This window comes from Bolinopsis microptera, chromosome 1 (genome assembly GCF_026151205.1).
Source record: "Bolinopsis microptera isolate Bmic1 chromosome 1, MBARI_Bmic_1.0, whole genome shotgun sequence".
Taxonomy (NCBI): domain Eukaryota; kingdom Metazoa; phylum Ctenophora; class Tentaculata; order Lobata; family Bolinopsidae; genus Bolinopsis; species Bolinopsis microptera.
In genome coordinates this window covers 12,766,035-12,792,988 of record NC_087072.1, presented here as the reverse complement: position 1 = coordinate 12,792,988, position 26,954 = coordinate 12,766,035, and the positions used below count along the sequence as shown (strand labels likewise).

At 38.7% G+C, this 26,954-nt stretch overlaps 1 protein-coding gene across 1 annotated transcript in view; it reads right to left on the bottom strand.

The window, feature by feature from the left end:
* Positions 1-21,724: 21,724 nt before the first annotated feature.
* The window catches only part of LOC134822277 (dynein axonemal heavy chain 5-like), a 92,563-nt gene continuing 87,333 nt past the window's right edge, over positions 21,725-26,954 (bottom strand). The window contains exons 72-79 of the mRNA XM_063833185.1: positions 26,790-26,860; positions 26,378-26,593; positions 25,791-25,928; positions 25,481-25,668; positions 25,018-25,208; positions 24,698-24,827; positions 22,935-24,546; positions 21,725-22,791 (exon numbers count right to left, since the gene is read on the bottom strand). Coding sequence (XP_063689255.1) covers positions 22,378-22,791; positions 22,935-24,546; positions 24,698-24,827; positions 25,018-25,208; positions 25,481-25,668; positions 25,791-25,928; positions 26,378-26,593; positions 26,790-26,860 — 2,960 coding nt within the window. The 3' untranslated portion in view covers positions 21,725-22,377. The remainder of the gene's footprint in view (positions 22,792-22,934; positions 24,547-24,697; positions 24,828-25,017; positions 25,209-25,480; positions 25,669-25,790; positions 25,929-26,377; positions 26,594-26,789; positions 26,861-26,954) is intronic.

Genomic DNA, 26,954 nt, shown 5'->3' with positions numbered 1-26,954 from the left:
GATGTTGTTGTCTAATAATACAAAGATACAAGACGTGAGGCGCGGCGACATTATAAATTTTAGAACTGCCCGCGCATTTTGCTACTTTGCCGCGGCTCCACTAGTTTTTAACGTCTACCTTGTATGACCCGCCGCGCACGAGTGCGCGGCTCCCCCTGTATCGTCGAAACTATACAGGGGTCGAAACTCTACAGGGGTTTCACAATAGTGAAGCGACAGTGGGGGTCACCACGTGATATACAAAGGGTTAGAGTTGGGATCAGATAATTACAAATTAAGAGGGTAAGGGTTTCGAAAAATCGTTCAGGGTCAGCTAGAGAACGGGTTGAAAAAGTTACGTGACATGACAGTCGATCGAGCGTAGAGTGATTAATCATCTTACTTGATAAGGTCTCCTCAATCATTCGAGTGCTAGTGGCCTACATGCCAAGGAATTGCCGCTTATGTCGTATCATCTCTCTCCAGTGCTTGCGGTTTCCTGACAACTCTCGGACCTTATCAAATACTTGTATCACGTGGTGACCCCCACTGTCGCTTCACTATAGTGGAGTTTCGACGATACAGGGGGGGGGGAGTTTCGACGATACAGGGGGAGCTGCGCACTCGTGCGCGGCGGGTCATACAACGTATGACAATCAAATACAATGTCTGGATCTCCTGTAAATGTTACTGCGTCTTCTAGGACACAGGTTCGCCAATTCTTTTTTGGCCGCCCACGTGATCTTCGGCCGTGAGCAGGTGTCCAGTCAAATAAATACTTTGGTAGCCTGGTGTCCGGCATTCTAGAAACATGTCCAAACCAGCGAAGACGGTTGGCACTGATGTAGGTTATAACCGGGTTTAATCATCATCCGTCAACATTCATGTCATAACTAAAATTTCAATAAATAACATTTTTAGTCTATGCTAGAAAATTTTTAACCGATATCTTAAAGGTATTATACTTTTTGTTAAATTTTTTTATATCTGACCGATCATAATTTTGACCATTGTTAGTGGTTTGGCCCAGCGTAGCACTTGCCATCGGGCCAATAATATTTCGAGAAGAAAGCGGCGCGCGCTACTTCGAAGAAATTTAGACGAGTAACATCCGTCAATCATAATCAAACTGTATTTGCAATTTGGTATTGATCTTAACACAACGATTTAGTTGTTTATTATAATATATATATATATATTTATTATCCATTTTATAATTCCAAAGCTACGTAATTTTCCAGTTTTAATTTTGAAAACGTGTTAAGTCCACAAGGTCGTTATAAATTAAACTACTTTAACCCATTAGGGACGATAGGGTCGTTTTTATGACCCACCTTTTCTAAACGAAAAACCAAATTACTAAACGCTATAACGAATCTATAGCATATATGCTCAAAATTTATTGGGCTACGTATAATGAAGCCCAATAAATTTTGAGTATATATGCTATAGATTCGTTAAAGCGTTTAGTAATTTGGTTTTTCGTCTAGAAAAGGTGGGTCATAAAAACGACCCTATCGTCCCTAATGGGTTAAAGTTGTGTGGAAATCATATTATATTTATAATTATAACTCCACTTTTGACCTATTTGGCGGCCACTTATTAATTCCATAATTGCACCGGTTTTGGTTGTCATACGTTGTATGACCCGCCGCGCACGAAGTGCGCGGCTCCCCCTGTATCGCGTCAGGACGATAAAGGGGTGAAACGACCGTGGGTGTCACAACGTGATACAAGGTTTTGGGTAGTTTTTTTTCCAGGGGGTGCGATTACAAAACTAATTGCACTGTTTTGAGAGTGACCGAAATCTTATTAGGTATTCATTGTATCACGTGGTGACCCCCACTGTCGCTTCACTATAGAGTTTCGACGATACAGGGTGAACCGCGCACTCGTGCGTGGCGGGTCATACAACGTATGACAAGGTATTGACGGGGCTACCGGACAACTGAACCCAATTTGGACTTTTCCTAGACAGGGTAGCTTGGGAAGTTTAGCTGCTGCCTGGTTTCTAGTGCTATAATTTCGGTCAGTTGAGGTTGGTGCTTCGGAGTGGTTGGCAGATCCGGACTTTTCTGCTCGTGATCGTTGGACAATTCTGGCGAGGGATTTTAGTTTAGGTAGTACCACGTTGATTTCGGATGGGCATGTAGATAAGGCTTCGGTGAGGAGGTTTTGTGTTGCTGGGAGGTGTTGGTCGGCAGCTTTCCGCTTCAATTCTGCTCTGAACTCTGCTTTCTCAGCTACTAAGTTGTCAGGGTATAACAAGCGTACTAATAGATGACAAGGTCTCAGGTGCCTTTCGATCGCGAGATCTGATCTAACAAGCTTACGTGTTCAAGAAGCGTGCCAAAAAGGATACGATCCACTGCTCCTCAAGCATCGAGATCCGACCCAGGGCCCTCCCAAAGCATCAGGAGTCACGAGATCTGAGTCAAGTAACCTGAGCCAAGTATCCAGCGTGCTAATGGTGCGTTCCATCAGCTTCGGAAGACATGAAACAGTGGAACTATAAGAACGCCCATCAAGATCCGTATCTACAAGGCTAACTTTCAAAGCAAGACGGACACGTTGTCAGAATGCCAGAGACACAGTTTCCCAATTTTTTACTGGATTAGAAACCAAACTATGGGAAGAGACTGAGAGGATGACTCCGTAAAGGCTGGATGGCCTGTGTTCTCGAGGATGCGGCTGACAGGTGTCGATAACATCAGCAGAGACGCAGTAAAACAGTTAGCTCTAAAACTAGTGGAACACCGTAGAAGAGATGCGTGTGATGCAGGCCACTCCAACGACTAGGAGGAGACCTCTTCAATCTTCATGTAGCATGTATGTATTGATATTTTTCCGGGGTAAGCACAGGGCTCCAATGCTCTAAAATACAGTGGTCATGATCTATCATATAGTGATAATGACCACAGTCATATCACTGAAAATCCGATCGTTGGTTTCAGTTGTCGTATTTCATTGGGTTCAGTTGTCGTATTTTCAATTTGGGCGCAGTTGTGATATGACCTGGGTTCAGTTGTCGTTTTGGGATTTAAGCTGATTGGTCACCCAATTAAGCTGATTGGGTGCCTGTTAACTGCGTGGGAACTAGGTTCAATTGGGTTCAGTTGTCTGCCACCCATTGACGGATGTTACTCGTCTAAATTTCTTCGAAGTAGCGCGCGCCGGGCCAGACCATTAACAATGGTCAAATTAGGTACGATTACTAAACTAATTGCACTGATTCCCTGAAAGATGCTGTAAATCATGGCTCAGGCAGATAATTAGATTCAAAGAGAGCACCTCGTAAAATGAGGACCTAACTCAAACCGAGTATTTTACTACTATGAGGTGATGATTCAAGTATTGACCTAAATCAACTACCTGAGGTAGTTGAGAAAGTTGATTGTTTGCTGCCGTGTTTGGTGTAGTTAACTAGTTTAGTAGATCCACATTCCACAATGTTGCTAGGCTTAAATTTTACATTTTAATATTTTAATTCACCGTTTTTTTGCCAGTTCTTAATTTTAATTTTATCTCATGCATCTATTTTATATTCGAACCATTACCTTCTTATCTATAGTTCTTCGGCCTTTTTTATATTTATCATGGCACGTCTTATGACGACAATATCGACTGGCTAACAACGTACTCTCAACCAGATCTACGCGCTAGTGTTCTGTATAAAGGTCCTATATTAGCTATTACCGAGCACAACATTAGTCGCATAACTTGCCCATCTAGCATTTTCTCAATAAGCATTTATAAGAAATCAGCAAAGCGTGTAATGATAGAACTACAAAGCTCAGGAAACGATGAAGAATGGCCAACTTTTCTGTTACATAATTTACCCGGGCTACGTAAATCAGCAAGATCAGGCACTCAACAAATCAACTACCGAGAATAACCTAAGGAATAAGTAAAACTTTAACTAGACGGTTAGCACACTAGTCACTATCAACCATATGCCACATTTTTCACTGTCTTCTCACTGTCAAGATAGCACAAGCAGGTGCTGATAAGACATGGGCTCAATTACTTTAAATATTTTAACTTCAAACAAAAAGTTTCCACTCCATAACTAACCAGGATTTCGTAAATCAAAAAGAACAGCCGACACTTAATACTAATAGCAACCTAACATATGCAGCTCAACTTTCACTATTATATCAGTGTCCACTGTCCCATCTAAATCACTTATCGTGCCATCCTGACAGCACATTCCATATTTCACTGCCAACTAGCGCAAACCTATACTGATAAAACACCTACGACATTATTATCAAGTAAATAATTTCATATAAAAGTTTAAGCTTTTAAATGTGTTTGCAGATCAGGGTCATCGACATCAGAATCAACTGATAAAATCTAGACGAAATAACTATGAGTTCGATGACATGTAATTTGCGTGCCCTTCGGGGATTAATATTGATTATTACAATTATTATATATTTTGAGTAAACATTGACTGGTGTAAAAGCCAGCCCCAAACAAACAATCAGATTTTGCGAGCCCTTTTTTTTAAGAGATAAGGTTTTTGGGAGATAAGCACTTCTGAAATTGTCACCGAGTATTCGTCGGGCTTTGAATTATTAAGTTTCTAGCGTTACGAGAGCGTTTCATTTAGTATTAGAACCATACTCTAAGTCTAAGTCTTGTTTAAATACAGACTCCGTTAGCCTTCCACCTTTCTTGTTTATAAACAGACTGAGCCATCACATCGGGAATTACAGCTCACCGGAGTTCACTGTCAGTGCTTCGTACAGCCACTATAACCGTCGCGAGTTACAGACTTCTCATCTCCTCGTTTATCGGGAGTTTAAATATTAAGATCGTATCACTATCTTGTTTTAGACAGGTACACCTGCACCCGTAGCTTGTTTCAGACAGTCACCTTTATTTGTTAACTCCTCGTTCATCAGGAGCAGCCAGTAGGTTTAAGACCTTGTTTAATACAGGTTCATTTTAGCTCTAGTAGTGTTATTTTCTCGTTCATCAGGAGTTGTCACTAACTTATCAGCGCATATCTCGATTCTCGTTTCAAACAGATACATCGTTCCTTACTCCTCGTTTATCGGGAGCTGCGTACGTAGATTGTTAGAAGTAGTTTGTTTGCAACAACTACAGTCGCCCAAGGCTTTGACCAGTCAAGCCGGTTGCCGTGTTATAGCCGTTTTCCAATTTTACACCAGTTGGGTGGTACAATAACATTTGATAGTTGCATGGAAATGTATTTTAATGCAATTGCATTTGATTGGCATTGTATTATACACATCATGAAACGGATCGTTTGCCCGCCAATTCAATTGCTTTCAATAGGGGGTCGTTCACATATTACGTAATCAGCCGAATGGGGGGGGGGGGGGGGGGGGGGGGGTTTCAAAATGATTGCTCTACTGCAATTTCGACACAATAACTATTTGTAAAACTTATTACGGAGAGGGGGGGGGGGGGGGGGTAAAAATGTTCCAAAAAATGAATTCGTAATATGTGAACGACCCGTAATATGTGAACGATCCATAGTTTGAAATAATAATATTAATACATTTTGATATTTTAATTGCAAGTAGTAGTACTGCGCCATATCCTAAGTTGGAACACACAGTCCAGCAGCACTGTGGAATTCAATGGTCATCATATGTCTGCGGCTGGGACAGAGGGCAAGAACTGAGCTGAGAGAAACCAGATACGGGGATTTGATAATTGAGGTGGTTGATGGGAACCAATTTATCACGTTGGATAAAGAACGCCTCAGTAAGACACGGCAGGGGGAAGATCCACGGAATATGAGACATGGACTATGGAGTCGGAGTTCTTTCTGCTGATCCGGACTGTTTACACTTCTGTCCCGTTGCGACCTTCTTGAAGTACTCCTCCATGAGACCAGGGGGCAGGGGTTGCCGACGATCAGGATGCGCCCATGTTTCTCAACCTGGCAAGAACAACGTCAAAAGATCCCCGTAAAGCTTGTCTGAAGGACGGTCCCTGGTTCATAAACAGCCCTTCGGGAGTGAACAAAATAGCAGGAGCTGTGAAAAAGATGGTTGTTGTCTCGGAGATTGATGTCGGGGATCGCAAAATATCCAATACCTCCATCAGGAAAATGGTGGTGTCAAGTTTGATGAGGAAAAATGTTCCGCTAAAGCAAATTATGGCCTACACCGGACATGAGAGCGCTACGTCTTTGATAAACTATATGACACAATGGATCATGAAGTCGGCACAAAGATATTTAACCTATTGTTCCAGACGAACAGCACATACGAGAGGCAATCAGCTCCGCCGGTATTTGTAGGATCACCTCAAAGTCCACCGCAAGCAAACAGAGGTTCCTTTGACAATACCAGTACCACTACCAGTGAAGATTTCACACCCAAATCAAGGAAAAGACTCTTTACGGATATATCAATGACTATCTCGCCAAAAAAGAGGAGGACTGTTAGCAGATTAATATCCTCACTGAGTGAGGCTGATAGCAGACCGTCATCTTCACATAGTAGCAACAGGCTGTCCCCTTCAAACAACATACTGTCTTCCTCACAATATTGTAAGATTTATGAAACATTGATCGACTTTTGAAATTTGTTTATCTAATGACTGTTTCATTTTTTTGTGAGTACACTCCGGAAATCAAAATAAAAACTTCTCAGCCTCTCAAAGTCAAAACAGTGCGATTAGTTTATAATCGCATTGTTTTGAGAGCAACTTTTAACAACAAAGTCGGTGCGATTACAAATAATTATAAACTAATTACACTGGTTATAACATCAGAGGCGTGGAGTTATATGCGAATCTAACTGCATGTATAATACGATTACACCAGTTATTGCACTTAACTCGGCTGCACCTCGTGACATAACTGTAAATGTAATAATCGAACTCGGCTTCGCCTCGTGCGATTATTGTATCAATTTCCAATCGGCTGCGGCTCGTGCAATTAATAGTGTAATCGCATTATACGCAGTTAGATTAGCGTATATAATTATGTTTATATACTTACTGGGCGGCGCTCAGCCTGTCATTTCGCACAATATAATTTTTTCAATACAATGTTCAAGGGTTCCCCCATCCCCCCTTGTGTGAAATTTTGAACAAATTTTTGAAAAATTTTGTTCTTCAAATATTATAATTTTGGTACCAAAAGTTGCGTCTGACTAAGCTTATTTGTTAATTGACGATGCAGATGTCAATTCATGGCAGCTCGGCGCGGCACAGTACACAGTAGCGCATTTCGCCGCCACTCGCCGATCTAGCCAGGAGAAGCCTCATCGAGTGCGCGGCGCGGCACAGTAACGCATCACGCTACATAACAAGCTTATCACAGTGCTGGCAAGCACGAGCGGTGTCTTTATTTGGGGTATACTATGTACCCCCTTTACTATTGTACCCCCTTTACTATTATACCCCCTTTGGTACACGTCGGAAGCCTCTTTAGTGCACGCGAAGCGTGCACTCCGGCCGGAGTTTTTCAGGCATTAAGACTCATCGGAAGTCGTTCAGCAGATTTATTTTTAGTTAAAAACATTCGAATTTGATGTCAAAGATGACAGGAATAAAAAATAGTTATGTTGAGATTTTTAAGAAATTTGCATAAAATACTCGCCAGCACTGTTATACGAAATTCGGTAAAAAACCCAAAATCGCCATATTCAGGTGCCTTAAAAACCATGTTAAAATTGAGTTAGAGATCTGAAATTTTTCAGGGCGTCTAGACGTTGACCAAATCGACTGCAAAAAAGTTTCAGGTTTCAGGAGCATCGGGAAATGGGTTTTCTAGAACCCCTGTTTTACGATAGATTGTCGGGATATATATCTAATAAAACAAATATTTATTTATTTAATAAAACAAATATTTATTTTTACGGCACAATCAAACAATATCAATAATAAATAAATCAGGGGAGGTTTGAAGAGGTTTCAAGTGCCGAAGGCCACTGCTTATCTTTAGGATTTGAGAGTGACCTGTGCTTGAAACCCCCTCAACCATCCACTACGTCAATATAATACTTATTATACAAATATAGAAAAATATAATTATCTAAGCTAAAATTGCTTATTGGTCTAGTTTGGTGACATAGGAGAGCCCAGTTGAGTTTTAGTTTAGGTTTATGTTTTAAATCATAGTTTGAAAGGTTAGCCATGTTTCATGGCAGAGAGAGATATCATGTGTGCAGAGCCGTACCAGATGTAGAATTTGAGATATAATATAGATTAGTTACCATATATTAGGGTCACCTCGATTTTGGAGGGATAGCAAGTGCTTTTTAAGGTTAGATTTAATAATACCTGACGAGGCTGATAAGTCTGAATTTTTGGAAGACCCCGGGATTATTATCCCATCTACATTAGCATCACATATTTCGAATACATAGGGGATGAGATCATTCCATATTTTCGTAGAGGTGTACAAAAAGTTCTGTTGGGAGATATCTAACCTCAGTAATGGGACAATCAGACGAAGTTTTTCATTTCTAGGACAGAACTTGAAAAGATCTTTAATCGACTGGGGACATCAAATTTAAGAATTTTGAATAGCTCCATAGATGTATGGTACATGTGCAGATTCTCCAGGTTCATAATTTTCTGCTCAGTGAATAGCGGTTTAGTGTGTTCAAGACAGTAGTTCTTTTTAGCCATATGTTCGTTATAAGTTCTTGAACGTGCACAGGTTAAGTAGTATTCTTTATGATCAAAATTGGGAATGTTACCAAATAGCAGTCGTATACATCGTTTTTGAATAGCAAAGATTTTATTCAGCTTATGTTTAGGGATCCCACCCCAGCAACTTATACAATAGCTAAGATGTGACATAAAAAGAGCATTGTATAGTTTCAAATATTCAGATTTGGGAATGAATTTGCAAATTCTCTTAATCGATACAATACTGGAGTTCAGCTTTAAAGATAAATGATTAAGATGTGGTTCCCAACATAGCTGTTCGTCTATTATCACCCCAAGAAATTTTGTACATTGAACTTTTTCTAGCTTTTTGCCATCTATTGAAATCGTTAGATTCCTGTTAAAGGGCCGTGTTCTAGCACAGGTCTGTGTTGCTCTTGACAAACCTGGCTGAAAATGCATAAAACAACTTTTCCCTGCATTTATATGTAACTTGTTAGACTCCATATAGTTACTGACCTGTTTCATTACATGATTAGCTTTTTCAAAAGCTTCCTGTGCTGAACGACCTATCACAAAAATATTTGTATCATCAGCAAACAGGACGAATTCAGCCAAACTTGAGGAGCTCACAATATCATTTATATAAATCAGAAATAGTAGAGGTCCTAACACTGACCCCTGGGGTACACCATACTCAACTGAACACTTGTCCAATTTTTCAGTTTGAAAAGAAGTTACTTGGCTACGGTTTGTTAGATAGCTAGCAAGAGTTTTTAGTGCAATACCTCTTACTCCATAGTGTTCAAGTTTATGCAGGAGTTTATCGTGCTCAATTGTGTCAAATGCTTTACTTAGATCAATAAATATTCCAATTACATGATTTTGCTGTTCAATCTCATTAAGTATTTTATTGACAGAATAGTTTACGGCATGAGATGTTGAGTGTTGTTTTCTAAAACCAAATTGTCGATCATAAATCACGTTCATAGCACTGAGGTAATTATATAACCTATTATAAATTATTTTTTCAAGTATTTTGCCAAATATCGGTAATGTAGAAACAGGTCGATAGTTATCAATGCATCGTGAGTCTCCTTTTTTATAAATTGGTGTAATAGAGCCCGTTTTAAGCTTGTTTGGAAAGACCCCATTGTCCAAGAACCAATTAAAGAATCTAGAGATATGACCAGACAGATAATTTACACTCTTTTTCAAGACTTTAACAGAGATATCACTTGCCTTCCCATTTTCAAGGCTACCAATAATTTTACTTATCTCTTCCTCGTCACAGGGGCTGAGAAAAAAAGAGTTCACTATTCTTTCTCTGCCCTTGAGGTATTGTTTAAACTTCGTTTTATTGAAATTGCCATCAGTTACCGTACGAGATGGTACAGAAGATTGAACTTTTGAATTAAGATTACGAGCAATAGACGAGAAGTAGATGTTAAATCCGTTGGCAATCTCACGGCGTTCAGTTACAATTCTACCATCAATTAAGAATGATGCTTTTATATCTTTTTTAGATTTACCCCTGAGTTAGTTGATCAATTCCCAGGTTTTTTAAATATTTCCTTTAGCAAGTTCAAATTTTTTCCCATAGTGGGCTTTTTTCGCAGATTTTATAGCTTTGTTTAAGATAGAACGATACTCCTTATACTTAAGATATAAAGTTTCCTCACCTAATGGGTTGATTTTGGTACACGAAGCCTTCCATCGCTTGTAGTGAAAGCCTTTAGTAAACACAGATTTAATTAACGCAGAAGTGATCCATGGATTCATCAATCTATTGCGTTTTGATTGAAAACCAGCAGTACAGTCCACTTTGAAATTCAGTTCGATTTTTTCGTGGACAGTTTCGACAAATTTTTCAAAACCTTCCTCATCATACGAAAAGTTCGATTGGTAGATATCCTTTCCAATATCATTAAGGAAACTTTTTATATTAGACTCACAGTAATCATACTTAGGTTTAAGTTTGGCAGTATTTGAACTCTCTTTAATATTACACGATATGAAACAGAAGATGGGGTTATGATGGGAAATCTTGGATTCAAGAATTCCAGATCCTAACACACGCTCAGTAGAGTTCACTAAAATATTATCAATTAAGCTTTCATTGCAACCCGGCTTGGCATGGGTGGCAATCGATATCAAAGGGATTAAATTGTTACTGTAGATAGTTTGTTCAAATTCAGCTATGTTTCGTCCCTGGGCCAAAAGATCAACATACATAAGTATAGAAGCTATGTCTTCAGTGATATCTTCAATTCCAGTCACTAATCGTTCTGTTCTTTTGGAGTGTTCTTTGAAACTGTCCTCCTTGAGTATGAGGTGTTTGATATGCTCGTTGAAGAACTCTATGGTTGTTGTACTTTCTTTGAGTTCCTCATTACACTTTGATATCTTAGAAATATTGCTAAAGAATTCTGTTAACGCTTTGGATTTTTCCTCCTCCTTCAATCTTCTTGTGTAAGGAAAGATAAAGCAGTCCGGGCACTTCCAGGAAGTGCTGAGCTTCTTTAGAGAAGTTGCTGTGAGGCCAGCAAGGTTAACACAGTTAGAATGGAAGGTCTGCTTACAAGTAACACATAAGATTGCAGGGTTCTTTGACTCTACAAAGCAGGGACACTTAGAGAGTAGCGTTCCTGGGATCGATGCTGGTTCGTTGCTCTCTACATCTACAAAGTCTCCATCAGATGTTAGATCTGCATCTGGCTCTGTGTTCCTATTATGTATTCTGCTAGTGACTTTTCGGCTTAAAGCTGGGCTCGAAATAGGGGTGGATCCAGCTGACTTGCACCCTCGAGACGTGGAATTAAAGAGGTCCGATCTCCTGTCGAGTTTCTTGTCGGTCTTTTTCATGATGATAATGGATGCGGAGTACAGGGGTGAGCTATCTATCTATCTATATACATATATTTTACCAAAACCCATAATCATGGGTAGAGTGGACCGTTGCCAGTGTCTCTCTTTCCCAAACAAAAGGAAATGATATTAATTTGATTGACCGTTCTCAAATGCAAAATGATACCGAGAATGAAATCGGTCGCTCGCTTTTCCCCATAATCTTTGGGCAACGGTCCACTCTACCCATGATTATGGGTTTTGGTAAAATATCATCTCTTTTTGATTATGATGTCAGGGTACTTTATAAAGTCGAAATATAAACTGATATCTTCATTAATAAGGAGGAAGTTTCAACGATTTCGAAATTTTTCCTTTAAAAACATTTCCTTGTGTTTAGGGAAGCATATTGGTCGATCACTGACTGAATCTGCCACTTAATACTCATTTAAGTTGGCATTAAATTCATATATAATGACATTAAACTGTCGTGGCAAAGCAGAATTTGTTGGAAATCACGAATGAGCAAAATTCTCACCTTTCGCACGTGCAAACTTTGAGCGGACGTTGCGTGCGCATTCAATATTGAATCGCCGTAAATTTTTGCATGTAATTGTTTTATATATAGCTTGATAAGCATGCAAAGTTTCAAAGTATTTCAAGAAGAACTGTAATCACAACGGCACTCTAAAGTTGACAGAAAATGACGAAAACAGCAATTTTCAGTGATTTTAGCAATTTTTTATCAATTTGGGCGTGTCTCCACGTGTGCAACTTTTCGATTTTTAACTTTAAAACTAGCCTAATGCACAATTTATACCTATAGAAAGCAGAACGGAGCTCCACAACCCAAGGCATGGCCCAACACCAGAGAATACTAAATCGCAAAATTGACGTTTTTATAAAATAATTCTTCAAAAAAGCACAAACTTCAATGACGAATATTTTTTTGAAGGAGCAAGCTAGAACAACTTTCCGGTAAATTTTCAGAATGCTTGAACAATTATCTAAGGTGAAAATTTCCTAAGATTTTGAATAAAATTACTCCTTAATGGTTTAAAATTAATTTTAAAAGTTATTACTTTGTCAAAAATCAAGTTTTAAAAACGGTTAACTTGATGACGTCATCTATTCCTGTTAAAGGGCCGTGTTCTAGCACAGGTCTGTGTTGCTCTTGACAAACCTGGCTGAAAATGCATAAAACAACTTTTCCCTGCATTTATATGTAACTTGTTAGACTCCATATAGTTACTGACCTGTTTCATTACATGATTAGCTTTTTCAAAAGCTTCCTGTGCTGAACGACCTATCACAAAAATATTTGTATCATCAGCAAACAGGACGAATTCAGCCAAACTTGAGGAGCTCACAATATCATTTATATAAATCAGAAATAGTAGAGGTCCTAACACTGACCCCTGGGGTACACCATACTCAACTGAACACTTGTCCAATTTTTCAGTTTGAAAAGAAGTTACTTGGCTACGGTTTGTTAGATAGCTAGCAAGAGTTTTTAGTGCAATACCTCTTACTCCATAGTGTTCAAGTTTATGCAGGAGTTTATCGTGCTCAATTGTGTCAAATGCTTTACTTAGATCAATAAATATTCCAATTACATGATTTTGCTGTTCAATCTCATTAAGTATTTTATTGACAGAATAGTTTACGGCATGAGATGTTGAGTGTTGTTTTCTAAAACCAAATTGTCGATCATAAATCACGTTCATAGCACTGAGGTAATTATATAACCTATTATAAATTATTTTTTCAAGTATTTTGCCAAATATCGGTAATGTAGAAACAGGTCGATAGTTATCAATGCATCGTGAGTCTCCTTTTTTATAAATTGGTGTAATAGAGCCCGTTTTAAGCTTGTTTGGAAAGACCCCATTGTCCAAGAACCAATTAAAGAATCTAGAGATATGACCAGACAGATAATTTACACTCTTTTTCAAGACTTTAACAGAGATATCACTTGCCTTCCCATTTTCAAGGCTACCAATAATTTTACTTATCTCTTCCTCGTCACAGGGGCTGAGAAAAAAAGAGTTCACTATTCTTTCTCTGCCCTTGAGGTATTGTTTAAACTTCGTTTTATTGAAATTGCCATCAGTTACCGTACGAGATGGTACAGAAGATTGAACTTTTGAATTAAGATTACGAGCAATAGACGAGAAGTAGATGTTAAATCCGTTGGCAATCTCACGGCGTTCAGTTACAATTCTACCATCAATTAAGAATGATGCTTTTATATCTTTTTTAGATTTACCCCTGAGTTCGTTGATCAATTCCCAGGTTTTTTAAATATTTCCTTTAGCAAGTTCAAATTTTTTCCCATAGTGGGCTTTTTTCGCAGATTTTATAGCTTTGTTTAAGATAGAACGATACTCCTTATACTTAAGATATAAAGTTTCCTCACCTAATGGGTTGATTTTGGTACACGAAGCCTTCCATCGCTTGTAGTGAAAGCCTTTAGTAAACACAGATTTAATTAACGCAGAAGTGATCCATGGATTCATCAATCTATTGCGTTTTGATTGAAAACCAGCAGTACAGTCCACTTTGAAATTCAGTTCGATTTTTTCGTGGACAGTTTCGACAAATTTTTCAAAACCTTCCTCATCATACGAAAAGTTCGATTGGTAGATATCCTTTCCAATATCATTAAGGAAACTTTTTATATTAGACTCACAGTAATCATACTTAGGTTTAAGTTTGGCAGTATTTGAACTCTCTTTAATATTACACGATATGAAACAGAAGATGGGGTTATGATGGGAAATCTTGGATTCAAGAATTCCAGATCCTAACACACGCTCAGTAGAGTTCACTAAAATATTATCAATTAAGCTTTCATTGCAACCCGGCTTGGCATGGGTGGCAATCGATATCAAAGGGATTAAATTGTTACTGTAGATAGTTTGTTCAAATTCAGCTATGTTTCGTCCCTGGGCCAAAAGATCAACATACATAAGTATAGAAGCTATGTCTTCAGTGATATCTTCAATTCCAGTCACTAATCGTTCTGTTCTTTTGGAGTGTTCTTTGAAACTGTCCTCCTTGAGTATGAGGTGTTTGATATGCTCGTTGAAGAACTCTATGGTTGTTGTACTTTCTTTGAGTTCCTCATTACACTTTGATATCTTAGAAATATTGCTAAAGAATTCTGTTAACGCTTTGGATTTTTCCTCCTCCTTCAATCTTCTTGTGTAAGGAAAGATAAAGCAGTCCGGGCACTTCCAGGAAGTGCTGAGCTTCTTTAGAGAAGTTGCTGTGAGGCCAGCAAGGTTAACACAGTTAGAATGGAAGGTCTGCTTACAAGTAACACATAAGATTGCAGGGTTCTTTGACTCTACAAAGCAGGGACACTTAGAGAGTAGCGTTCCTGGGATCGATGCTGGTTCGTTGCTCTCTACATCTACAAAGTCTCCATCAGATGTTAGATCTGCATCTGGCTCTGTGTTCCTATTATGTATTCTGCTAGTGACTTTTCGGCTTAAAGCTGGGCTCGAAATAGGGGTGGATCCAGCTGACTTGCACCCTCGAGACGTGGAATTAAAGAGGTCCGATCTCCTGTCGAGTTTCTTGTCGGTCTTTTTCATGATGATAATGGATGCGGAGTACAGGGGTGAGCTATCTATCTATCTATATACATATATTTTACCAAAACCCATAATCATGGGTAGAGTGGACCGTTGCCAGTGTCTCTCTTTCCCAAACAAAAGGAAATGATATTAATTTGATTGACCGTTCTCAAATGCAAAATGATACCGAGAATGAAATCGGTCGCTCGTTTTTCCCATTCATTCACGGCTTACGAATTGTATAAATAAGTTTCGATTGATTACATCAATCAGATGCTGTAAAAATCTCTTTGGGTTGCGTTCGGGTCGATACCTAGTATTTCGGGGTAAGGGACAAGGGTGGTAGTTATTACTTATTGAACAAGCTGAAGTTTATTGAATCTTCATTGCCGAGTACAGCTGCCTTTGGGTAGTTCTTCTTAATCTATTACAATTGTAAATGAATGGGAAAAGCGAGCGACCGATTTCATTCTCGGTATCATTTTGCATTTGAGAACGGTCAATCAAATTAATATCATTTCCTTTTGTTTGGGAAAGAGAGACACTGGCAACGGTCCACTCTACCCATGATTATGGGTTTTGGTAAAATATCATCTCTTTTTGATTATGATGTCAGGGTACTTTATAAAGTCGAAATATAAACTGATATCTTCATTAATAAGGAGGAAGTTTCAACGATTTCGAAATTTTTCCTTTAAAAACATTTCCTTGTGTTTAGGGAAGCATATTGGTCGATCACTGACTGAATCTGCCACTTAATACTCATTTAAGTTGGCATTAAATTCATATATAATGACATTAAACTGTCGTGGCAAAGCAGAATTTGTTGGAAATCACGAATGAGCAAAATTCTCACCTTTCGCACGTGCAAACTTTGAGCGGACGTTGCGTGCGCATTCAATATTGAATCGCCGTAAATTTTTGCATGTAATTGTTTTATATATAGCTTGATAAGCATGCAAAGTTTCAAAGTATTTCAAGAAGAACTGTAATCACAACGGCACTCTAAAGTTGACAGAAAATGACGAAAACAGCAATTTTCAGTGATTTTAGCAATTTTTTATCAATTTGGGCGTGTCTCCACGTGTGCAACTTTTCGATTTTTAACTTTAAAACTAGCCTAATGCACAATTTATACCTATAGAAAGCAGAACGGAGCTCCACAACCCAAGGCATGGCCCAACACCAGAGAATACTAAATCGCAAAATTGACGTTTTTATAAAATAATTCTTCAAAAAAGCACAAACTTCAATGACGAATATTTTTTTGAAGGAGCAAGCTAGAACAACTTTCCGGTAAATTTTCAGAATGCTTGAACAATTATCTAAGGTGAAAATTTCCTAAGATTTTGAATAAAATTACTCCTTAATGGTTTAAAATTAATTTTAAAAGTTATTACTTTGTCAAAAATCAAGTTTTAAAAACGGTTAACTTGATGACGTCATCAAGGGGTGTTTATGACGTCAAATAATTTTGTTATTCAATGTAAACTAAAGTGTAAACAATTATTCGCAAGACATGTGGTCGGAAATGGCTGTATCTTTTATACTTTTGAATCTATGGACACTTGAATACAGGCTACAATTGACTGGCAAAGCGTCTATCCCTGAATATATATATATAACTTGAATTGCTGAGTTACATAAATTTCTAAATTTTAAATTTCTTTTATTTGATTGATTGATGGATTGATATTTTGAATAAATTTACTAACATGTCTTTATATCAGGATGACTGTAAAGGTACATTTTACCGACATTTGAAGTCAAGGCGTTGTTTTACTGATAGTTGTGGCTAACTAATCACAATGCTGGCAAGCATGACCGTGCCTCTTATATTCACAATACTATTTACCCCCTTTACTATTTACCCCCTTTACTATTTACCCCCTTTACTTTTATAACCCTTTATTGTTTTTCGGGCATTAAGACTCATCGAAAGTAGTTCAGCAGGTATATTTAAGTTCAAATCATTCTAATTCAATGTTAAAGATGACAGGAACAAGAAATAGTTATGTGGAGGTTTTTAAGAAATTTGCGCAAAATACGCGCCAGCATGTTATACGAAATTCGGTAAAAAACCCAAAATTGCCATATTCAGGTGCCTTAAAAACCATGTTAAAATTGAGTTAGAGATCTGAAACTTTGCAGGGCGTCTAGACGTTGACCAAATCGACTGTAAAAAAATTTCATGTTTCAGGAGTATCGGGAAATGGGTTTTCTGGAACCCCTGTTTTACGATAGATTGTCGTGATACATATATTCAGGGATAGACGCTTTGCCAGTCAAATGTAGTCAATTGTAGCCTGAATTTAAGTGTCCGGAGATTCAAAAGTATAAAAGATACAGCAATTTCCGACCACAGGTCTTAAAGATAATTGTTTACACTTCAGTTTTAATTATATCGAAAAATAATTTAACGTCATCATCACCACTTGATGACGTCATCAAATTAAGTGTTTTTAAAACTTGATTTTTGACAAAATAACAACTTTTCAAACTGATTTTACACCATTAAGGAGTAATTTTATTCAAAATCTGAGGACATTTTCACCTTAGATAATTGTTCAAGCATTCTGAAAATCTACCGGAAAGTTTCTCTACCTTGCTCCTTCATAAAGATATTTGCCATTGAAGTTTGTGCTTTTTGAAGAATTATTTTATAAAAACGTCAATTTTGCGATTTAGTATTCTCTGGTGTTGGGCTATCCCTTGGGTTGTGGAGCTCAGTTCTGCTTCCTATAGGTATAAATTGTGTATTAGGCTAGTTTTAAAGTTAAAAATCTAAAAGTTGCACACGTGGGGACACGCCCAAATTGATTAAAAATTGCTAAAATCACTGAAAATTGCTGTTTTTACCATTTTCTGTAAACGTTGGTGTGCCGTTGTGATTACAGTTCTTCTTGAAATACTTTGAAACTTTGCATGCTTATCAAACTATATATAAAACACCAACACGCGAAAATTTACGGCGATTCAATATTGGATGCGCACGCAACGTCCGCTCATAGTTTGCACGTGCGAAAGGTGATAATTTTGCTCATTCGTGATTTCGAACAAATTCTGCTTTACCACGACAGTTCAATGTCATTATATATAAATTTAATGCCAACTTGAATGAGTATAAAGTGGCAAATTCAGTCAGTGATCGACCGATATGCTTACCCAAACACAAGGAAATGTTTTCAAAGGAAAAATTTCGAAATCGTTGAAACTTCCTCCTTATTAATGAAGATATCAGTTTATATTTCGACTTTATAAAGTACCCGCTGACATTAATCAAAAAGCGATGATATTTGACCAAAACCCATAATCATGGGTAGAGTGGACCGCTGCCAGTGTCTCTCTTTCCCAAACAAAAGGAAATGATATTAATTTGATTGACCGTTCTCAAATGCAAAATGATACCGAGAATGAAATCGGTCGCTCGCTTTTCCCATTCATTCACGGCTTACGAATTGTAATAAGTTTCGATTGATTACATCAATCAGATGCTGTAAAAATCTCTTTGGGTTGCGTTCGGGTCGATACCTAGTATTTCGGGGTAAGGTTGGTAGTTATTACTTATTGAATTAGCTGAAGTTTATTGAATTTTTTGCCGAGTACAGCTGTACTCGGCAAAAAATTCAATAAACTTCAGCTAATTCAATAAGTAATAACTTAATAATAATTAAGAAGAACTACCCAAAGGCAGCTAGCTGCCTTTGGGTAGTTCTTCTTAATCTATTACAATTGTAAATGAATGGGAAAAGCGAGCGACCGATTTCATTCTCGGTATCATTTTGCATTTGAGAACGGTCAATCAAATTAATATCATTTCCTTTTGTTTGGGAAAGAGAGACACTGGCAGCGGTCCACTCTACCCATGATTATGGGTTTTGGTCAAATAATATATATATATATATATATCACGACAATCTATCGTAAAACAGGGGTTCTAGAAAACCCATTTCCCGATGCTCCTGAAACCTGAAACTTTTTTTGCAGTCGATTTGGTCAACGTCTAGACGCCCTGAAAAATGTCAGATCTCTAACTCAATTTTAACATGGTTTTTAAGGCACCTGAATATGGCGATTTTGGGTTTTTTACCGAATTTCGTATAACAGTGCTGGCGAGTATTTTATGCAAATTTCTTAAAAATCCCAACATAACTATTTTTTATTCCTGTCATCTTCGACATCAAATTAGAATGTTTTGAACTAAAAATAAATCTGCTGAACGACTTCCGATGAGTCTTAACGCCTGAAAAACTCCTGCCGGAGGCGGCGGCCGAAGGCCGCCGCCTCCGGCCGGAGTGCACGCTTCGCGTGCACGAAAGAGGCTTCCGACGAGTACAAAAGGGGTTATATTAGTAAAGGGGTATAATATTAAAGGGGGTACAATAGTAAAGGGAGTACATAGTATACCCCCAACAAAGACACCGCTCGTGCTTGCCAGCACTGTGATATTCAGGGATAGACGCTTTGCCAGTCAATTATAGGCTATATTTAGGTGTCCGTAGATTCAGAAGTTATAAAGATACAGCCATTTCGGACAACAGGTGTTAAAGATAATTGTTTAGACTTTAGTTTACATTATGTTAAAAAGTAATTCAACGTCATCATCACCACTTGATGACGTCATCAAGTTAACCATTTTTAAAACTTGATTTTTTACAAAGTAATCATTTTTCAAATCGATTTTACGCCATTAAGGAGTAATTTTATTCAAAATTTGAGGACATTTTCACCTTAGACAATTGTTTAAGCATTCTGAAAATCTACCGGAAAGTTTTTCTAGCTTGCTCCTTCATAAAGATATTCGCTATTGAAGTTAGTGCTTTTTTAAAGAATAATTTTATAAAAACGCTAATTTTACGTTCTAGTATTCTCTGGTGTTGCACCATCCCTTGGGTTGTGGAGCTCAATTTTGCTTTCTAAAGGTCTAAATTGTGTCATAGGCTAGTTTTAAAGTTGAAAATCGAAAAGTTGCATACGTGGGGCCACGCCCAAATTGATAGAAAATTGCTAAAATCACTGAAAATTGCTGTTTTCACCAATTTCAGTCAACTTTGGAGTGCCGTTGTGATTACAGTTCTTCTTGAAATACTTTGAAACTTTTCATGCTTATCAAACTATATATAAAACACCATCATGCAAAAATTTACGGTGATTCAATATTGGATGCGCACGCAACTTCCGCTCAAGGTTTGCACGTGCGAAAGGTTCAAATTTTGCTCATTCGTGATTTTGAACAAATTCTGCTTTGCCACGACAGTTCAATGTCATTATATATGAATTTAATGCCAACTTGAATGAGTATAAAGTGGCAAATTCAGTCAGTGATCGACCGGTATGCTTACCTAAACACAAGGAAATGTTTTAAAAGGAAAAATTTCGAAATCGTTGAAATCACTTCCTTATTAATATTAATGAAGTTATGAGTTTACATTTCGGCTTTGTAAAGTACCCTGACATTATAATCAAAAAGAGATGATATTTGACCAAAACCCATAATCATGGGTAGAGTGGACCGCTGCCAGTGGCTCTCTTTCCCAAACAAAAGGCAATGATATCAATTTGAATGACCGTTATCAAATGCAAAATGAATCCGAGAATGAAATCGCTCGCTCGCTTTTCCCATTCATTTACAATTGAAATAGATTTCATATATAAATCGAAACTTATTACAATTCGTAAGCCATGAATGAGTGGGAAAAGCGAGCGACCGATTTCATTCTCGGATTCATTTTGCATTTGATAACGGTCATTCAAATTGATATCATTGCCTTTTGTTTGGGAAAGAGAGACACTGGCAGCGGTCCACTCTACCCATGATTATGGGTTTTGGTCAAATTTGTTATTACAATCCTGTAAAATGATTTCAAATATTTGATATTTTAGGAGCTATATCAATATGCATTTTAAGCAAGAAATTACCTGTTTTTCGTCCTTTTTACACTCTTGCAATGCACAGGAGGCCCACATACAGCTTGATGTTATCGTGCTACACGGTGAATTTTCATTATTCACACTGCACTTAGGGGCCACTTTTGATACCAAATTTACCAAAATCAGAAACAAAAAGTTCTGTGCCAACTCATGGCGCTTATTACATAAACTATTGATATTTCATGACATGAAGAGCCTCTTTCTACCGGACCACATAGTGGAATTCACCAAGTTCGTCGCTCCGCTATGCAGAACACGATTTCCTAAAAAGAAGAAACACGAACATTAGTGTCACAGTTCGAGACATCACCTTTCCTCCGCAGCCCCTTCATTTGCACTCTACTCCACCACAATCACATCTTTAACTCCTTTACCACACCCACACGGACATAGCTCAAGCATCTTCATTCTTCACTTCGTTTTTTTTTCTATAAGGGTTTGCGTGCTTTTCTATCTCTTTGTTAGCTATAAGCTTGGACGATATGCACTCGCCTTTAGAACGACATGACTTTCTCTTGGTTTAAACACCTTAATGGTAACGGATTTTCTACTTGGATTTTGGACTATGACTTTTTAGCAACTCTGATCTGACATTATTTCACTGCAATATAGATCAATTTTTTGTAAACTTTGTAAACTCTCTAAACCTTGTATGCCATCTATAGTTGGATGCGGGTGAGAGATTCAGTCAAAGCTGTAAAATTTTGGTCGTGGAAATTTCATCTTCAACAGAGAATGAAAGCTTCTCGCTCGAACAATCAACAACGCAGTTTATTAATCTATAACATCGAAGAGGGTAATCATGTAATGACTGAAACAAAAATATAAAGTATTTCCAATTCAAGACTGGACTATACACACGGAATTATAGTTCAACGATTTAAGATCGGTAAAACAGAAACGCTGATACGGATAACTCATTGTTCATGTTTTCGAGCGTAATGCTGTATACACTCAAATATTTTCTCCTTTTTAATGGTTCCTTTGATTAACAATGAAAAAAATCATTATTCTACTTTTATGTTTCATGTATGAAAAGCTGCTCTAAAATACACCCAACTGCATTCACTGTGAAACTATAAAGCGTAAATTAATGAACAATAAAAGAATAAACAGTTCTTATTAATATTATTTAATACAAATTAAGGTACATAAGAGTTTGCTATAAACACAATCTTTGTACAATGTACATGCTGGATAAAAATTGAACTGTCAGTGTCAATATCTGATTCTGACGACATACTTTCTTGTTTGCTACTCAGCTGAAGCTCACTTCAAAATTTGAAATTTTCACCCGAAGAACTTGAGAATCTTAAGGCAACACAAGACACCTGTCAAGATGAACAACAGTTCAATAATTCAACTTGATAGTTGATGTCATATATTACCAAAGCTTGGCCTGATGTGGACTGGTGGCTGCTCTCTAGGTCTACTTGATATCACACAAAAGAGCCACGCCCCTCATGATCCACTTCTCCACATCGGCAGTGCCGTGTCTCAGAACGACCGTAGCAATGAACGTCAGGTCCGTTCTCCGCGGCTTCTTGTAGATCGGACACTCGTACATCTTGCTATCCTTCGCCATGACCTGGTTCTCCGCGAATATCCGGATAACAGGTAGTGGAGCGGACAGGACCTTGGGAGGCGACTCTATAAGCCGTGAGTTCCGCCTGTCCCAGCCCGCTCCGTCCAGGAAGAGACCGTGAACAAACACTCCCTCGGGGGGAGGGGCCGTGATATCGTCCTTTGTTGACTTGGTCATCTCGTTATTTAGGACCACTTGATCTAACGCCCACCCTTTGTGAGCTCGCGTAACTTCCTGTCTCATAGCAGTTAAGAAACCCTGAAATTGTGTGCAAACTTAGGGGATACAATAATCCAGATTCGAGATAAACTTATCCCAATCTAAAACAAGACGAATCAAAATTAGATTTGATTATAATAGATTGTTATAAACAAAATCAGTGAGGAAATTTTATGAATTACCTGAGGGTTGAAGAATCCAGTCATCCAGAAGACGTGAGGTCTTCCATTAAAGCACCAAGTGTGAAACTGGGAGTTTCTCTCTATCAGTTCAGTGAACCAGAAGCCAATAGTGCTGCTGTCCCAGGAGATCCGGGTCCAGAAGGGCGGCACTTTGGCGTCGTAGATATTATCGAGTGCTTCCCTCAACTTCTCGCTCATTATTATGGTTCCCTCGATCGCCAACTTGAGATCTGTCAGGGTGCTCCTAACACATGTTATCACTCGCTGCATCCTGTCTATCTCTTGCTTCAGGAAAATGTTCATCGAAGAAAGAGCCCCCATCTCGTTAATCCTATCTTTGACCTGATGAGCGATGTAGTCGTCAGGTAGCTTTGACAACATGTCGTCAGCCATTCTGGAGACGGCAGCTTCCCTCGTCTCCCCCAGTCCCCCACTGCTCTCTTTTGGCTGGATATTCAGGACAGTGTCCAGGATATCTCTAGCTGTTTTACTCTGGTAGGTGATGTTCGCGTTCGGATGCATCCCAAACACTTCTGGGGAGTCTACTGGAGGGAGCTTCTCAATGAAGTCCAGGTACTGCTGAACAGTTTTACATTGTGGGATGGTATAAGGCTTGCCAGCATCGCAGTTGTTCCCAACTGGTGTGAAAAACTGGAAACCCGGAAGAAACATCTCCTCCCTGAACCAGACTTTACAGAAGGTTTTGAGGAGCCTCTTGTCCATGTCATCAGTAACCCTGCCTCCGTACTGAACCTCCCCTATCATGTACTGCACCGTGCTCCAGTTCACACCGTGTCTAGGATCCATGTCATCTAGATGGTTCTGTAAAAACTGGATAGAAGCTGTCAGATCAGCCTGGTTAAACTCGTATGGGATATTCCAGCCGAGTGGTCCAAACTTCCTTCTCTCCTGAACGACTGTGTGGAGGATTGCTACAGTGTAGAGCATGGGCTTCCACTGGGGCATGTTGGTTATGTCAAGCTGATCTTGGGTCACTCCGTTGTACGTTCTCTTAACTCCAGCTTTAACCCCTTGAGGTGGTTCGTTGGTGTATTTCAGACCAATCTGAAGGAGATTTATAGGGAAGTGAGGGTGTCCTTCTGTTGTCATCCACAGTCTGAAGGTCTCGTGTACTGGACCTGCCGGCTCTGTGATCGTCTGAAGTAGTTCGTCCATGAAGTTGAGTCCCAGATGACAGTTTTGCAGCAGGACCCATCCTCCCTGACTCATCGAGTTGGTGAGGAGGCGTCTAGCGTGGATCTCCTGACCTTGTCCCATAGACACAGGTTTACAATCCACCTTCAGTTTCTTAGCTAAGGTGTCAATCTGAGCAGTAGGATCGGATCCCATGCTCAAGAAGCAGATTAGAGGAGTCATGTTATCGCTCTCTTCCCACATCATGTAGAAATCAAGGATAACTCCATCAGCAAACCTCTGACCTAGAGCGTCCACAACGAACCTCCTAGCCTGAGCTAAAGTCCTGTCGGGACACCAGGATCTAACCAGCAGTGTTCTCTTGAAGATATCAAGTGAGTTCTGGTAACCGTCAGGAATGTTGCCCTCTTCCGGAGCATCGCTGTCATACCACTGCCTCCATGCTTTCTCGTTTCGTCTGAGGATTGGTGGTTTTCGTATCAGAGTTAAAGGATCTCAGACTTTGTACTTTAATTAAAGTGAGATGAAACTGTAAAACTATGGCACTTGTAAAACTTAGTAACGGAATTAAAACAGCTAGGAAGTTTATTAAGTTAAGATATACTCACGAGACTTGGGTTAGGATTTCAGAGAATTGAGGAATCTTTGACAGCTCGACCAGGTTTAGCCAAGTCATATCGGATATCCAGTTGTTTTTTGGTTTTGGTGCCACGGCTTTTAAGTCTAGTGCTGCACCGCCTGTGAAAAAACAATATCGTACAATATATTCAATTTGGTCTGAGAGTGTGCATTCGATAGTATATCTCGCGGGAAGTCGTGTTAAAGTAGTTGATGTCGATTGTCGTGGTGTCAGTAAAATGGCAACAGATATCTATCGTCTCGGTATATATTATAGTAAGACAAGGGGTAAAAAGCAGGATTCGCTTACCTTTGATAAAGGTCATGAACTCGTTCGGTTTGATTCTGTTGGATTGAAGGCAGATCTTGAGGGTTAGGAGCAAAGTGTACAGGAACTTGTGCTCCTCATACAGCCCTCTTACTTGGTATTTCCACACTTCATAGGTCAGGTAGTCTATGATGTTAGATATCCGCTTACTCGTGATGGGAGATTTGTCCGACCTGAAGTAGTTAAGGATTTACCGCTTGCTCAAAAATAACTTTTATAAAACTGGAATTCTAGAAATACAAAGTAACTCGTTCGATGCTACCATGATTTCTGGGTTACTTGTTTATTTAGCGCTATAACAGCGAGAATCGAGATTCTGTCGCATTCACCAAATACCTTTAAACAACTGTCAAAATAATCATTTTGTCATTACAATAAATAGCGTCATTCCTATTCGCAGGTGAGGACTGAGGAGCAGTGTAATTTAAACGCTTAAATGACTCACTTCTCCATACTATCATCAAAGAGGGCCAGGAACTGTCTGATACTTGTCTGGTACATTGAGTTAACATAGCTCATCTCCACTATAAGGAAGTAGAGGATGCTACCTCGGGTTGCTACTGGTCTGAACTCTTCTCGGGCTGTGTTTATCTTCACTTCCGTCTCCGCCGCTGTTACTAGCTTGTGCTTTACCTAAAGAGATACATTGTTAGCATACCTTGAGTGGGGAGTAGGGTTAGCATACCTTACTCGAGGGTAGTGTGCAATCACCTGTTCTAAATATTTAAAATATGTCAAAACTGTAAGGAAAATACCTCTTCAGATGTAATCTTAGTGACACCGAGCACTTCAATAAGAGACTCGTCATCAACTAAAGGACCCTGGATGCTGGTTAGTTTGAACAGCAGGTTCTCTTCCAGCTCATCCATCTTGCGTTTATTAGCTGTCACATCCTGGCAGAGGAAGAGGGAGTTTTATTGATTGTCAGGCTATTTGTTGTACACTCCGTATGTTTTGTAAAGATGCTCTTTATTAAGACGAAGCCTCAAATGAAAAAAAATTAAAGATGGCAAGGCTTCACAATTGAAAAGATAAAGACGCCACAATAGATCGTATGTAATAAAGCATATTTCACACACTGACCTTACTTCTACCAAAAAATTTTGAGACGGTTTGCGATGAATTAAAGACGGTGAAGCCTTCAAAATGGTCAAAATTGAAGATGCCGAAGCCTTCGCCAAAATTAACCATCTTTATAAAATACGGAGTGTATCTTATTAGTCTAGCAAGTGATACTGTGGAAGTAAACCGGCCACAAGACTGGCTTAATTAAACACCCAAAATGCGTAACAGCTGACAGGGCTTATTGAAAATTTCATTAAACATATTACAATCTTGAAACCTCTATCAAGTTAGTCCTCTCTTTCTCCAACTCTCCCTTCTCCTTGAGAATAACAATACCCAACAGCTGGTCCTCCAGCCCCTTTATCGTTACTGTAAAGTCGATGATACTGGTTCTAGCGGATATTTCCGGAGTGTAGGATGGGTTAGCTAGTTTTGTAGTGATGTAGATCCGGAACCCTTTCATCACATCAAGTTCCTTGTCACCCACTTTAACCTACACAAAGAGGGGTTGTCATAATTTTGCTGTTTTTATCAATTTATCAAAGAAACCTCAAATCTGCTCTTAACTTTTTTTCTGACAAATGATTTAAAGATCCAAGGAAATAAAAGATATATGGATTCCTCTCTTTACGATCAAAATCATTCATATTTGAGACTTGTCCAATAAAACATCTATAATTTGGGATTACCTTTAATGATTTGCCGCTCTTAATGAAATTTTTCTCCAGAACATTGTCAAGAATTGGGTCCAATTCCTCACCTGTGAAAGAACAACAGTAGATTCAAATTGTCATTATACAGGTATAAATTGTATACATTATACATTGTATACATTATACATTGTCATTATGAAG